The sequence below is a fragment of the Vipera berus genome (genome assembly GCF_964194415.1).
Source record: "Vipera berus genome assembly, chromosome: 1".
Classification (NCBI taxonomy): Eukaryota; Metazoa; Chordata; class Lepidosauria; order Squamata; family Viperidae; genus Vipera; species Vipera berus.
Genome location: NC_138202.1, coordinates 191,210,848 through 191,227,328, shown reverse-complemented (window position 1 = coordinate 191,227,328; position 16,481 = coordinate 191,210,848). Strand labels below are relative to the sequence as shown.

The 16,481-nt window shown below is 40.2% G+C and overlaps 1 protein-coding gene across 1 annotated transcript in view; it reads left to right on the top strand.

Moving 5' to 3' along the window:
* Positions 1-16,036, top strand: part of KPNA3 (karyopherin subunit alpha 3) — a 41,174-nt gene extending 25,138 nt beyond the window's left edge. Inside the window, exons 8-17 of the mRNA XM_081313192.1 lie at positions 2,233-2,319; positions 2,659-2,828; positions 4,054-4,098; positions 4,824-4,955; positions 9,254-9,382; positions 10,226-10,330; positions 10,419-10,490; positions 10,582-10,744; positions 13,079-13,173; positions 13,922-16,036. Of these exons, the coding sequence (XP_081169318.1) occupies positions 2,233-2,319; positions 2,659-2,828; positions 4,054-4,098; positions 4,824-4,955; positions 9,254-9,382; positions 10,226-10,330; positions 10,419-10,490; positions 10,582-10,744; positions 13,079-13,173; positions 13,922-14,020 (1,097 nt within the window). The 3' untranslated portion in view covers positions 14,021-16,036. The remainder of the gene's footprint in view (positions 1-2,232; positions 2,320-2,658; positions 2,829-4,053; positions 4,099-4,823; positions 4,956-9,253; positions 9,383-10,225; positions 10,331-10,418; positions 10,491-10,581; positions 10,745-13,078; positions 13,174-13,921) is intronic.
* The last annotated feature ends 445 nt before the right edge of the window (positions 16,037-16,481 follow it).

The window sequence follows — 16,481 nt, the reverse complement described above, 5'->3', positions numbered from 1 at the left end:
CCAGAGTCTATCAGAGCCTTTATTTCGATGGCTTTAGGTATAGAGGAAGCTAATATAGTCACTGTCTTAAGTATGGGTGGAAGAGGTCCACTTACCAATGGTTCTCCCTCTGAGCTGTCTTCTGAGGTGTCCACCGCCCCTGTGGTGTAGGCCGGAGTCCAATCCCAGGTTTTGGCAGGAATTGTGGACTCTACATCCTCTGACCCCTTCATGGAAGATTCTTTTGGGTTGCCTTGAGACTTCCCCAGCTTTTTGGAAGATGATGCCTCTGTTTTGCGTGGAGGGGCTTTCGAACGACATTCTGCAGCACGGTGGCCCTCTCTCCCACAATTGAAACATCCCTTTGATTTTTTAGCCGTGGCCGGTGGGTTTTCCCCCTCACGTGTTTGCTCGAGTGGCAGGCGGCCCCATGGCTTTCCTCTGCGTTGTCTCTTCAATAGGTCTATTTCCACTTCCTCTGCCAGGACATACCAGTCGTCGAGATGGTAGGGGTCTCCTCGAGGCAGGCAAGCGTCATACAGGTTGTAGTTTAGACTGTCTTTGAAATGGCTGAGGAAGATGTCTTCTGGCCAGTTCAGCTTGCTGGCGATGGCTCGGAATTCTTGGGTATATTCGGCCACTGTTCGCCTGCCCTGCCTCACCGTTTTGATTCTCTCCCGGGCCTTCCGGTCAGCCAAAGGGTCCTCGAATCGTTGCGTCAAGGATGACATGAATCGGTTGAAGTCGTTGAGTTCTGGGGCGTTGGAGTCATGCAGATTCACCACCCAGTCTGCAGCCGTCCCGTCCAGGGCAGATTGCACAATTTAGATGCGCGTTTTGTCACTGGGGATGTCCCGTCCGTACTCTTCCATGTAGCTGAGGACTTGGGTTAGGAAAAATCCCAGTCGTGATGGCTCCCCCTTGAACTTTGCTTCCAGGGGCGGGAATCTTTGACTGGAGCGTTGTCTGCGCCGCGAAGGGTATCGCTCCTCATCTCGATCCTTGTCTGTGGGTCTGGGTGGGGTGGGTACCGCTGAGTCAGCGACTCTTGTTCCCTTGGACGGCCCTGGGGTTTCAGGTGTTGGATCCCTTCCGTTACCTCTCCAGTTGCGACCCCAGGTGTTGCGTCGGTTGCGGTTTCCAGCTCTCTCCTCCCTTAGTGAGCTCAGGGTTGCTTTCATCAAGTCAATAGCTTTTTCCAGAATCCGCTCTTCCTCACTGGCGTGCAGGGAGTTCTCCATCTCTTGTTTCCATTCCGGTTGGTGGTCGCTCCGTCTCAGGGTCACTTCTCCCGAAGCCTTTTCCCACTCACTTTTCCTTCCAACGCCCATTGACCATCGGGGTTTTCATTCATGCTGCTCCACCGTTTCCTCCCAGGAGGAATATGGCGTTTCAGCTTCCCAATGTTTCTGGGAATTCGGCTGGGAGGAAGGCTCCTTCTCTGTGGGGCTTCCCTCCTCTCTTGCTTCATCGTCAGACATCATATTTATTTGCAAAGTCCCCCGGTAAGGTTTCTCCTTCCAGGTTGACTTCCAGTGCAAGTCCTGTCTAATGTCAGGACCCACCCCAAACCACGTCTTAGGAAGACAAAACTCTTCGAATCAAATCTAGTCCAAAAACAATCTTTACTATGACATGCTTGGTTGTAGGAATACAAGACAGGACTTAATATTGTCCCACGAACTAAACCCTTATAAAGAGTTCCCGGTTTAACCCCCCTTAACCCCATTTGGTCAGTCCCCCATCATTTACCTCGTATCATCCCTCTTGTGGGAAAAAGGAACTTAGGACCTTTTATGTTTATTGCTCTCTTCCGTGACACAAGCCAGATGCTAGCCCCCCCTTTTGTTTCCCCAGTTCAAAAGGCTTCTCTTTTCCTTTGAAATGCCTAATACCGGTTCAATACACATCCATTCCCTCCTCTTTGGGAGATGGCAGAATCCATGGAATAATGTTTGAAACATACATTTATGAATATGATATAAATGGATTCTGACAGGGCTTTTCTTTCTTTTTTGCAAAACATAATCTCTTGTGTTGTAGAGCAAAGAATTATTTCTGGATGGTTAAAGTAGCTTATATCTTACTATAAAAATTCACTCATTTTCCTCCTGAAATAGCATGGAATCTAGTTCCCAGTTAATATTAGATGAATTTCAACTATTACTTTTGTGTTATTTTTTTTCTGTTAAGTACCAAAATGCAAGGTGTATCTTGAAGATCACATTTCACTGAAGCATCCCTCTATTACAGATGCAGTACCTCTTTTCTTAAGATTGCTCCATTCACCGCATCAAAATGTTTGTGAACAAGCTGTTTGGGCCCTTGGGAATATTATTGGTAAGTAATAGTATTTTCTAAAAATAAATTCATAGGCATTGAAGGCTTTAAACTCTAATCTTATACATTGGCATTACCTGATGAAACTATGTTTCTCCAAGTATGTTTGTTTTTTTTTACTACTGCAGCATATTTAAAGAAGAAAATATGTTTTGGAGAATTTAGCTTAACTTGTCATAAACAAATGCAAAATTGTGCAATTAGATTTTTGCTGAGCAGTTTCTAATGGAGAAACATAGAATCTGTGTCACAGAACATCAGTGCCCGTACATGTCACTGCATACATTCCAAGGATTTGCCATTATGAATATAATTTTTTTTTAATTTTCACTTCTGTAGGTGATGGTCCTCAGTGTAGAGATTATGTCATATCACTGGGAGTTGTCAAACCGCTTCTATCCTTCATCAATCCCTCCATTCCCATCACTTTTCTCCGGAACGTCACATGGGTCATTGTAAATCTCTGCAGGAATAAGGATCCCCCACCACCTATGGAGACAGTTCAGGAGGTAAATAAAGAACTACCAGTGTGTACTTTTGCAGCTCAGCTGCACCGCAAGTCACCTTTTCCCATAATATATGATATATTGTCTTAAGGCTTATTCATCTGAGCCTCATTTCAATAACTAGCTATTCATTAGGTTTGCTTTCTATTTTATTCAACTGTGACTTCCAAGTCTAATTTTGTTAGTGAAGAAAATACTGACTTTAAGGCAGACATGTCAAACACAAGGCCCGGGGGCCGGATCCGGCCCGCGAAGTGATTTCATGTGGCCCGCGAAGTCATCCTGGAAACAGTGAGGGAACGGCCCCCACTGCCTTGGCCCTGGCCCAGAGACCCTCCTTCTACCAGAGACCCTCAGATCTGTCCCACTCCTGCCCAGGCCCCCATTGGCACCCTTGATGCGTATGATGTAGAGCTGGCCACGCCCACCAAGTAGGCCATACGCACTCTAGCCACACCCACCCAGTAGGCCACGCCCACCCAGGCCATACCCGCCCGGCCCCCTGAGGGCAACTGCAGTGCTGATGCGGCCCTCAATGAAATTGAGTTTGACACCCCTGCTTTAAGGCATATTCAGGGAAATCTCTGAAATACTTCAAATACGTGGAAATTTTCAAGCTTTGAATCCAGGTCTGTCTGGACCTAAGATAGTAGTGTGGAAACTCTAAAAATTTAATCCAGTGCTATATAGTTTATATATTACTTGAGAAATATCCTTTAACTGCAGTAGGTAAAATAACCTCACTAGCTTGTCCTTTGGAGATTATACAGGTAGTCCCCTACTTATGGCCACAAGTGAACCCAACATTTCTGTTGCTAAGCAAGACAGTTGTTAAGTGAGCTTTGTTCCATTTTACGACTTTTATTTCCACAGGTGAATCCTTGCGGTTGTTAATTTGTAACACGGTTAAGTTAATCTCGCTTCCACATTGACTTTGCTTGTCAGAAGGTCACAAAAAGGTGATCGCATGACCCCAGGACACTGCAGCCATCGTAAATATGAGTCAGTTGCCAAGCATCTGAACTTTGGTCACATGACCAAAGGGATGCTGCAAAGGCTGAAAGAGTGAAAAATGGTCATAAGTCATTTTTTCAGTGCCGTTGTAACTTCAAATGGTCACTAAATGAATAGTTGTAGGTCAAGGACTATCTGTACTATGTATGAAAGGTATATTGTATTTTTGCTTTCCAAATATTAATGGCCTTTGATAATCCTTTTTTCTCAACAGATTTTACCAGCCTTGTGTGTTCTAATATACCATACAGATATAAATGTAAGTATATCCTAAAAGAATATTCTTTCTCCTGGGGATTATTTATTAAACAGATAGCTGTATTACTTACATTTTGCCGAAATTGCTGCTATAAAAATTACTTGCAAAATATGTTTACTTTTTCATAAATATTGCAACCTCTAGACACTAACCTGGAAATCAGTTTCATTGTTCATAGTGAGAGCAGGCATGCATGTGCTTCTATTTATGTGTTCATTTTCTGCTGCTGCCGATCTATAAGTGGTTCTTACGTGATAGAAGTTATGATGCAGTCAAACGGCTTGTAGATAAAATAGATGCTATGCTGGTTCCTACTGTGGAGAATGCTGTTTTCTATTGCTTTTGTTTGGCTCATACAATACTTATATGTCAGAAATTCATCTTGTGCTCATGTGTTTGAATTACTGAGTTGTGGGCACACGCAAAAGTAAGGATCAAAATAATAACAATTAGGAGAAATAAATTTACAGTGGATGGGCTAAATATTTTCTCCTTGCTTGATTTCTTTTAAATGTTAGTAATATTGCCATTATTTCAAATGTTTTGGGGTAGAATTTTTTAATATTCCTCGATTAGTAAAAAAAAACAGCAAAGAAAATCATAGAAAACAATTTAGAGAATACGTATAAAATCTGTAATAAACATGAAGCTCTTGTGCATAGAAAATCTGACTCAGAAGTTAATTGCCATCTTACATTAATATATAACATGTCCTCCTTGCACAGATTCTTGTGGACACTGTTTGGGCTTTGTCCTATCTCACAGATGGTGGGAATGAGCAAATACAGATGGTGATAGATTCAGGTGTAGTACCATTTTTAGTCCCCTTGCTGAGCCATCAGGAAGTAAAAGTTCAGGTAAGCTTTGAGTATTGTACAATGTGATATGGCATTATAAAAATGTATTATTATATCAGTGACAAAAATTCAGACATCTTTGTTGGGTAACATCTTTGTTGATTTGTCTGTCAAATCCACTTATTTAAAGGCAAATACATTAAATAAAAACAAGAGTGTTTTGAAAATGCTTCCTCAATAAGCATACATATGTTCTTGACTCAAGCTCAACTTCTGCTGTCTATTGGACACTTCCATGCAGTGTTTCATGGCAATAATCTGACAGTATTTGCCACTGTCTTCTTCCAGGACAGTTTTTTACTTTCTGGTAATCACTATTGCTCTGGGATGACCTGGTGGATTCTCATCCCAATGCTAATCAGGCTTAACCCTGCTTAGGTTCTGAACCCAAATCAAGGTCAGCCAGGTGCTGGGAAAGTATTTAATGCTGAGTTATATCTGCTTTTTTTTTAACTTACAGGTTAATGTATGTTTATTAAAGTCATACTCCATTTTTAGACAAACAAAATTCTTTAAGGCATAGGTGTTTTCTGATTGCATATTACATATTTTATGGACTGTGTTGGTACAAAATAAGTAACTGTATGGTTGTTCCAAATGAAAGAAGGGGAATGTACAAAGTTAAGTCCATAAAAGCTTGCTAGCAAATTATTATAGCCATTCCTTGTTTAGTAATTACCTCAACTAGCAACTGTTCACAAATATGATGATAATAAACAATAATAAAAAAAATTATTTGGGACCAATCCATACATTTACAACAAATTTTGTGTGCTGGTAACAATGCATGCTGGAGTCAGCGCAGCTGGTGTAGCTATGTGAGCAAACTATCTGAATGAGACAGCAGCAATCATTGATATTCCTAGGTTTTCTCTCTCTCTCTCTCTCTCTCTCTCTCTCTCTCTCTCTCTCTCTCTCTCTCTCTCTCTCTCTCTCTCTCTCTCTCCCTCCCTCCCTCCCTCCCTCCCTCCCTCCCTCTCCCTTCTTCCCACTTCTCTTTCTCTCTCTTTCACACACACACATACACACATTCACTTAGCAACTATTATGCTTAAGGATCTGATTGTTGGGAAAGAATTCAGTCACTAAATGAGGAGTGCCTGTACTGTAATAAGAACAATAATATTTAGTATTTTTCTACTCCTTTTCATGTAGTTTAATCTAGAATTAAAAAAAAATAGTAGTAGTAGTTTCATAAACTCTGTACCTCAAGTGTTTTCTGTAACTCCTATCAGTTTCAAAAAATATTTCACATTCTTCTTGTATAAATGGTTAAGATTCAGAGGGTCTCTTAGTCTGATAAAGAATGCAGAAATACTGTGCTTCCCCGAAAATAGACCGGATGTTGTATTTGCCATTTATGGGAGGCGGTGAGCATGCGGGGGCCGAAGGTATCCAGCAGCAGCTGCAGCCCGCCAGCCCTTTGGCCAGTGCACTCAGGCTGTGAAGCACGCACAGTGCAGATGAGTGGGAACGCTGCTACCCCTGGGCTGGCCCCCGCTGGATGTGCCACACGGGTGCCTGCCCATTCCATCACACCATCTGGTTGCTCGCGGCCACAATGGGACAGGAGGCCACGCAGTGCACTGTTGCTGCCACCACAAGGTGAGACAAGGCAGGTGGGGGGTGGAGCTGCCCCATGCGCCCAGCACCCACACACCTTAGGGCCCCCACATCAGGCTACTCCCCGCTCAGCAACCTCCCCCACCCATTCAATGATCTAAATGGCCAACCACCTCTTCCTTTTCACTCCCCTGCCAAGCCAGACTGCCATACTACAGAGAATGGGCGGGGGTGGCTCTGTACAGGGCCTCCACCACCACTGTACATCAGTCATGTCCGCGCTGGAGAGGCTTTCCTCAGTCCTCCTGCCCTGCCCTCCCCTGCAGATCACCTGCCCGGCAGCAGCCACCTCCACCACCTGCCGCTTCAGTCCTGTGGCGCCACGTCAGGCTGCCTGCTCTCCGTTCACTGCCTGTATTGTATGATTTCAGCTCTGGAGGCCGGTGGTAGGAAGCGGTGGCAAGCGGGGTGGGGGGATCTTTCTCCATATAACATCTCTAGGAGGAGTCTTTGGAGCACACTGGCCACCAGCCCAGGTATAATTTTCTGTGGCTGTGTGGGTAGCGCTGCAAAGGGGACCAGGTGGCTGAAACTGACAGCCCAGTTACAATGCAGAGAGTGAGTGCCGCTGCTGTGAGGCAAGGCAGGTGGTGGTGGTGGTGGCCTGGCTGCAGGGACCCCATAAAGACTGTGGGGTGCAGGGCATGTGGGCAGCTCCACCTCCCACCACCTGCCTCACATCACCTTGTGGCGGCACCGATGCGCCACATGGCCTCCTGCCCCTATGTGGCCACGAGCAAGCAGCTGGTGGGACAGAGTAGGTGGTCGCGCACGCTCCTGCTGGATGGGGCTGCTGCTGGTGGTGCAACCACTGTTAGGCAGGTGGCAGGGCATGGGTGAACTGGCTGCGGGGGCCCTGAGGTGCGTGGGTGTGGGGCAGCTCCATCCCCCCTTACCACCTGCTCCCCTCACCTCGTGGCGGTGGCACCAGAGCGCTGCGCAGCCTTCTGCTTTGTTGCAGCTGCGAGCAACCAGACTGTGGGAAGGAGTGGGTGGCTGGCTGACCATGCAGGCTCTTAATTAGTTCTTATTTTGGGGGATAGGGCTTATATTAGGCACACGCGTAAAAAATCATGCTAGGGCTTATTTTCTGGTTAGGTCTTATTTTTGGGGAAATACGGTAGCAGGAATGAGAGCTTGCCAGGTTTGTAAGAAGCACATAAGTTGCCATTTCTGAACAAAAGAAGTGCTATGGCATTTTAGTGTTATTTTTATACTAAGGCAAAACAGAATCACTTGAGTACCATGATGTTTATAGAGTACACAAAATAACTGAAAGACTGCATCCATAAATATTTGTTGGTTTATTGCAGATTTTTAAAAAATACATATTAAATAATTATTAATGTTATTAATTAGCTAACATTTTAATAAGGTTTCTGAAATTGGAAAAAGAAATATACATGCCTGTTATAAGCTGTGGAAGCTATATTTTTTTAACCATTCCTACATAGAGCAGGCTTGTTTAGCATCTTTATCAATTAAAACAAATAGTGGATATCCAATCTCTTTACGTTTTGAAAGAAAGTACAGTAGACATCCCAAAATGGCTGCTGTTAAGTTTGACAAAATGAGTACAATAGACTGAATTTACACTGCAGTAAAATTACATGTAATTCTTGACTTACAACAGTTCATTTAGTGACTGTTCAAAGTTACAACAGCACTGAAAAATGTGACTTATGACCATTTTTTACACACAGACCATTGCAGCATCTCCATGGTCATGTGATTTACACTTGGATGCTTGACAACTATTTCATGTTTATGAGGGTTGCAGTGTCCTGGCATCCCCTTTTGAGACCTTCTGACAAGGAAAGTCAATGGGGAAGGCAGATTCACTTAACAACTGTATTCCTAACTTAACAACTGCAATGATTCACTTTAAAAAATTGGCAAGAAAAATTGTAAAATGGGGCAAAACTCACTTAACAAATGTTTCACTTAGCAACATAAATTTTTGGCTCAATTCTGGTTGTAACTCGAGGACTACCTGCACAAAGTTCCTTTGTTAGTTTCTTCTATGAATTTGTACCGGAATAGCTTCTTTATTCTAAACATGCATTTTTGAAACTTCTAAGAATTGTAATTAATTGGATGAAAAAATATAAATACAAACATATATATTTCTTGGTGGTAGCACACTAAAATAATTTGAACTTTATCTAGTTCATTGTAGGATTTGTTACTTCTTTAATATATTGCTGGGTATCTTTCACCATTACTTCTACCTATGCTGAGTCAATAATTGTAGCTTCCATGTAAATAGTTGTCACAGTTCAGTAAGATGCCTGTAGACGTCGTAGAAAGTTTTGAAATTAAATACCACATCTTTCATTGTCATAAAGTCTGGAGCCAGGCATTTTAATAGCAGATTTCTTGAGTAATCTGTTCTATTGATTTGACATTGTGCATATGATTTGAATTTGGCATTGATGTTAAGTACTAACAAATCTAAAACTAACATTTAAAAAAGAGAGGGGCAGTTCTCATATGTGCATAGAGCCAGTCAACGTTCTTTGTCTGCGAGCTTCAAAAAGGGCATGTATATTTGAATATCTCTGTAGTCCAATATGTGTTCAACCTGCAGCACATTTGAACTAGCCCTAAGAATGAAATAGAGACCCTTTAAAGCACAGAGGAGAATGTTAATTGTATCATTTCTTAAATTAAAGACTGCAGCACTAAGAGCAGTTGGCAATATAGTAACGGGTACTGATGAACAGACACAAGTTGTTCTCAACTGTGATGTCCTCTCCCATTTCCCAAATCTTTTGACACATCCTAAAGAGAAGATAAATAAGGTGAGTGCTCAAAATTTTTTGGTAATCTTGTTTCATTTTTTATAATGTAACAAATTTAACATATTTCTTTTCCTAATGCTAAAAGAAGCGCAAAGATTTCACACCTAGTGTAGTTACCAATATTGTGCTTCTAGTCAATTTCTCTTTTTGATTAATGGAAAGGGAAAACATGGTATTTACAGTGTCAAAAATTAACTGTGTAAGAATTGCAATAGGCAAGTACTATTTATATATTCACAAATTATAAGTTCAGTCTTCATTGGTAAACATCTAGTAAGAGGGGATTTATACTGTAGTATAGTATAGTATAGGTATAGTTGTCAGTTTCAGCCAATTATGAATATCCTTTTGGTAAGATGGTAGGGCAGGTGTTTGCTAAAAGTTTTCTAAGAGTGATATAGTGGGTTCACTTGTATTGGTATGAGAAATCCTATAGGGCAGACATGTCAAACTCGTGACGTCGCGCAACGTATCAGGACAGTTTTGCCATTGCCGGCAATGGGGTGGGTGCGGCTTCCGCGTGACGCATCCAGCCTGCAGACCGGCAGCTTGACACTCCTGCCATAGGGTAACTGAGAAATTTCACTTGTCTCTTTTAAACTGCTAGGAGACTTTATCTAGGTCTTTATAATTAAGTAGTATACAGTGAGGCAAAAAGATGTAAAGCACAGAATATTTTTAAAATATTTTGTATTTTATTTTCTAGTTCACAGTAAAATAAAATTAAAGCTAGGAAAGACCATACACCTGGTTGGAAGTGATGGAAGTTCCAAGTTCCAGAGACACACTCGGTCCATCTAAGTTAGTTTCAAGTATTTTAAGCAACTTTTGTTTTCATTGTAGGAAGCTGTTTGGTTCTTATCCAATATTACTGCAGGAAATCAGCAACAGGTTCAAGCTGTAATTGATGCTGGACTTATCCCTATGATAATTCACCAATTGGCTAAGGTCAGTCATACCAGATTTCCCTATTTTTATGTTTAGTTAAACTAAGATAAGATATGTTGCTAATGCAAATCATTTTTATATTGTCTAGGGTGACTTTGGCACTCAGAAAGAAGCTGCCTGGGCAATTAGTAATTTAACGATAAGTGGTAGAAAAGATCAGGTTTGTGCATCTTATGAAATTAATGCAGAATTTTTAGAATGATTTATATCTAATGCCACAAATAATTGTAAATATCTTTTGCATTGCTCAGGTTGAATATCTTGTACAGCAGAATGTAATCCCACCATTCTGTAACTTGTTGTCAGTGAAAGATTCTCAAGTAGTGCAGGTGGTTCTGGATGGCCTAAAAAATATTCTAATAATGGCTGGTGATGAGGCAAGCACAATAGCAGAAATTATAGAAGAATGTGGAGGTAAGATTTCATTTGGTAAGATGGACTTTGACCCCGTCTCCAGCGGTAGTCTCACATCTGTCGTAATTGACTTATTGTGATATTTAATTGATAATGTTATTCTGATGAAAATATTGTGAGTGGAGAGTAGAGATGTACTTTTTTATTTTAATCTGTTTTTGTATTTGCATGCCATGGTTAGATCACTTTTTGTGATTATTGGATCCTCTAGAATAGAATGAAAATCCTTGAGGGATTGCTCAAATGTCAGCATATCTGACATTTCTTCATTGTTCTGTATGTTCTGAAGGCACTTAAGATTCTAGATACAATTGTTATTGTAAAAAGTAGATCTTCATTTATTGTTTCTGCTCCACCTCTCAATTTAGAATACAGCATCAGTCTTGGTGATGACTGGACTAGTATCTCATCTTTTCTACAAGACAGCTAGATAGACTAGTTTATGAGAAAGTACTGTATATGGAAACACGATATGGAAATTTTGGCTTATCTTGGTAAGCCTATGCTAGGTAGCCCTTAGAGACTCCTGTTCAAAGCCTACAATATCCCAGAGGATCTCATTTTGTTCTTCGTGCCCAAGAGGTTGCATTTAAAAATAAGTGATCCTTTCAAAAGTGCTGTGTATTTTGCAGAGTATAGCCTTGTCATGATTATATCTGTATTATATCTGTATACTAGTAAAACTATCAGTGTCATGACTTTAACTGGGTGAAAAGGTGCATCATAGGGCATCATAATTTTAGAAGCAAAGTACTTCAAATGAGCTAACTTAGAGAATGCATCCAAAATCCAGGACCCAAGACTCCCAAGGGAATGAAATATGGAAAAGCTGCGGCTGCCTCAGTGCTACTGGCTGCTGCTGCACTGCTGCTGTGGTCACATAATCTTCATTTTCAGCATACTATGATAATTTTCAAATTTTAGAGCTTCTCTCAATCTCTTGCTCCCTCCCCCACCCTGCATCAGCCACTTAACCTGTCTGCAGGAAAGGAAGGGAGGAAGGAATCCCTGCGCATCCTTTCTGGCGCATGTGCTCCCTGACCTGTGCTGCTTCCCAACCTACGTAGCCTTCTCAACCTGTGTAGCACCACTTCCACAACCTCACACGTTGTCCTTGATCAGCACTGCTCCCCCCCCATGCAATACCTCCTGTACACTCCCATGCACCTTGGGGCCCTAATGGGGCATAGTGTGTTGGAGGTGATTGGTAGAACCCCCCCCCCCAATTGCTCTTGGCTTTTAGTCTTTACTTAATTGCTGTTAGCTTTTCTGTTTATGGCATTGTCAGCCACGCAGAGCCGTGTTGGATAGTGAGATGGGCAGCATATAATAAAGAATGAAGAGGACAGAAGGGGAAAGGAAACTCCCTTCTCTGCTTCCCACAAGGAAACTGAATGGGGAAGTCAGCAGGAAGTCGGAAGTCAGTCCCACTTTCTTGCCCACCTGTGATCATTCTGTTTTTCTGTTTAGGTGAGGAAATATCTCTGAAACAATTCTCCAACAGATCATGGGTTGTTTAGTAATAAAGATAAAAATGTTACATGATTGGACTGAGAAAAAATCTGGGGTCATTGAAGTACACACACGTACACACACTATTTGCACTGATCCAATGAGCCCTAAAGAAAACTAGGCAGGGTCCAGTCTTGAGATATTTTCTCAAATTCCATTCCTGCTTTCTCTTATCTGACCATTGACTTTTTTAAAATGGATTTTACTCATTTGAGGGGCAATCCTAAACACTCTTAGATCAGGGTCAGCCCTGTTAAATTTTACTACTGTGTAAATACATGTTGTTAATCGATAAAATTACAATGCATAAATCTCAGCATAATTCCTCATATTAGCTATATCAGTAGAGCCAAATATCTAAATTTCATAAATACTGCATAGATTATTTTTGTTTTAAGTCTTCATAGAAATTGGGATCTGTTGGCTACACCCACATGCAGCTGCAGTTTGCGAAGCAACCATGGCAAAAAAAATGAAGTCGTTTTAAAAACGTGAAGAGGTGCCTCATACCCACTGCCTTTCAACAGTATCTGAAGTGTGTGTGCCTTTGGGGGGGGGGTTGTTTCAAAATAACAAAAGCAATGTCATGCCATGAGCCATACTCCTTTGTTCAAGTATCACAAGATTTCCTATATGCATACACAAAAGGGATGCTGCCTGCAGTGTGACCAAAGCATTTCATCATTTGACCAAAGCAGCAAGATACTATGGATACTCATACTTGCATTCAAAATATTTGATCTGTCTTAGGTCATATGCCAAAACCAGTGTCTTAAAAATAATAATTTGTAAAGCTAATTGTGTGTTTATTTTCTTTGCTAGGTTTAGAAAAAATAGAAGCACTGCAACAACATGAGAATGAAGACATTTATAAACTAGCATTTGAGATAATAGATCAGTATTTTTCTGGTGATGATGTAAGTACCTGTGACATTTCAGAATATTATAAAATAGTATACAGTAATTCTAAAGTTTTGCATAATATTCTATACTATAGTCAAATCCTTTTATTCCCATTGAAGATATATTAACTTTCCATACACTGCATCTTCAGGCTAAGGCACAGTCAGTGTGCAAGTAATCTGGCCAAAAATCTACAAATCTAGAAAAGCAAAATTTATGTCTGAGAATTGCAAATCCCAGCCATTGTGAGATGACTGCTGTCCTCTTCGTGTCTTTCAAGAAAATCCTTTAAAATGCCTAAATGATACTGTGGAACAGATGTATCAGCTTGGACACGCACAGAGAGTTGCTTGTTTTTCCCGTAATGCTGGAAGACCTCTTTCTTACTAGTTGGTGTAAGCCTGTTACTAGAGGATAAATAGTTCTTTATAGCATCTTAGCCTTTTTGCTAGTTATAGGGCGAGAATATTTGCAATAGAAAATAAGGTGGTTGTTGTTTTTTAAAAAAACTTGTCTTTTTTATTTCTCACTTTACTCTTTTCCTCCATACATCTCACAGAATTACTTATTTAACATAAGGGAAAACTGTCATTGTAGCTTTTGAAAAGCTATGGGGACATTTCAACACTTAATATGTTTGAAGAGAGAGATTGTCACTGTAATACCCAGATCTGAGTGAAGTTGGACCAGATATTAGATGAGCAAATTTTATTACTCGTATAATGAAGATTACAATTACTCCAGAGTGTACTTTCTTTGCAGATTGATGAAGACCCTAGCCTCATTCCTGAAGCAACACAAGGAGGTACTTACAATTTTGATCCAACGGCCAATCTCCAAACAAAAGAATTTAATTTTTAAGCTCACGACAATGCAGCTTGTCTACCCTGCATCGGTAAAATACACAACCAGATATCTACCATTGGAAAAACAGGCTCCAAGCACATGCCCCTTTGTCTGATGCTTCTAAAAGCAAGTTGTATATCAGTCATTTTGCAGTTGCCAAAAGTACCTGTCACATGGACTGTAAATGCATATGCATGATCTCGTAAACTGTTCATTATTTTTTTAACAGTCTGCTACCTTTCCCTTGAGTTTTTTTTTTTCCTTTTCCCGTGAGGCCACAAGCTGATAACTGCAGTCTACAGTTTTAAGAATACCTTTTTGTGATGGCACATTGGCTTCCCACACAAGAATAGTGTTCTATGGAAATAGTGTGCTATGGATCAAGACTCTTTAGTATGATTTTGGGAGACTTCTGAGAGGCCCAGTCTATTTTAATTTTTTTGAGCCTCAACTGTTGTCCTCTACAAACATATTTTCATATATTTAATGTGGAAGATAAATAAAGGAAAAGGAAGTCAAATTATTTTCATTGGTGATACTGACATTTAAAAAACTTCTTTAAAACTTGGTAATTGATTGGTTTAAAGACAGACTACATATATCAGTAATTGTGTTCATTACTGCCTTAGAAGCTTGGGCTTGAAGAATGGACATTGTATTTGGACTAATAAAAAGGTGACCATTATTCCTAATTTCTAAGAACAGCAAGCTGTACTTGACCACTCTTCAGCCTGTGTGTTCCTGCTTTTTTTGAAATAATGAAATGCTGTGCATGGTATTTTACCTGAGCTACCACCTACTTTGGACTTGAACTTTTGTTTTAAGCTGAAAGCAAGAGTCCAGCATTAAAGTAACAAAGCTATTCCAAATCAGCATTGGTTGACAAGAATCTTGCTTTCATCTTTCAGTAGTCAATATATTTTGGGTTTAAATTTATAACTGAATAATGTTGATTTATATTGGTTTAAACTGTGGAGCTTTCATGTTTACTGTAATTTAGTCTTAAACTATTTTTTTACTTACCAGTGCTTACGATGATGTGGTTGGCAACAAACTAGCAACTATTTTAGAAGCACCATAATAGCTTCTTTTTGGAGTATTGGAAGAGTTATAGAAAAAAATAGTCTATAAACTTATTCATATAGTTAAAATACATACTAGTTGTGTGAGGCTTTGTGGAAGCTGCTATTATTCAGCATAAGCATAAATGTACAGCTCACAATGAAGAGATTTACTTGAGCTGGTAAATTGGGAGTAATGGGGAAATTATCCATCCTGGCTCTTCAGAGGATTTAGGATTGCTGTGGATAAACATGAAATTTAAACTGTGTAAGCTATCAGACAAACTGATATTGTTGCTGTTGTTCACTGGATGTACTTTGCTCCCAATGCCTTGATGTGAAGGGATACAAAACGTAAAAGTAATGTAGTTATTGGATGTGGGTTGTATTTACTGTGATGAAGATACAGACAGATGCCATGAAGAAAGCTTTGTTGATCAGCTGTTTTTCCACAATTAAGCAAGACATTGCAGGTGTTCATTCTTTTACTATATCTGCCAAGGTAGAGCCACTTTAAAGAGTGATCTTGTATCGCAAAGGATACAAGTATGTGTTTTAAAGTGCAAGATTTTTACTTGCTAGATAATCTGTTTTAATACAGTGTTTTGGCCTCTATTTATAGATTTTATAAATTTTAAAATCAGTTTCTCTTTAAGGTGGCTCAAACTTTTCAACTCCTGTGCACATAAAATTGAGTTGAAGTTCATTGTGCCTTTTTTCTTTACCCAGACATTAAATTAATTTGGTAACTGTATCCTATTAACACTATTAGTCTAAAATCCTGAAATTGTGCTGTTTTTGCTGAAAATTAAGTAAAAAGAAAATCAAAATTAGATTTTGTCAATTTTGGGAATTTCGAAGCAGATATGCAGTTAATAATGTGAACAAATCTCTTTGTAAACAGTATCCTCTATGCCTATATTCTTGTCTTAGATACTTCACTCAAAATAAGACTGATGATTTTTCACTACTGTGAAGAATGACTTTATTTCTTGCACTCAGTGCATCAACTTATAAACATAGGAAAGTGAATTCAGAACAATAACTTGCCTTTCTCTCAGTTCATTATCATCTTATCAGCTCTTGATAGAGATTCAGCCGTTTTGTATTTTTTAAAAAGGGATGAAGGCTCGGGTTTTATTATCCTGCTGCACAAGAGCAGAAGTTACTTGAAACTGTGTTGAGAGAATTGCTGTTTTTATTTTCATTTGTTCTTTCCCACCTCCTTCCATCTACAGTCCCCAGAGAGTGGTGCTAGAGGGGCCAGAGACCCTCCAAAGCTGCTTTTGATGGGAGATGTCGATAGTGGGAATGGGCAATACGATCTCTAACCCCATATGTGAGTTTCTTCCATTTAATGCCATGGAATGGGGTCTTTATATTCAAGCTAAAGTATATTGCTGCACTTTTAAGTT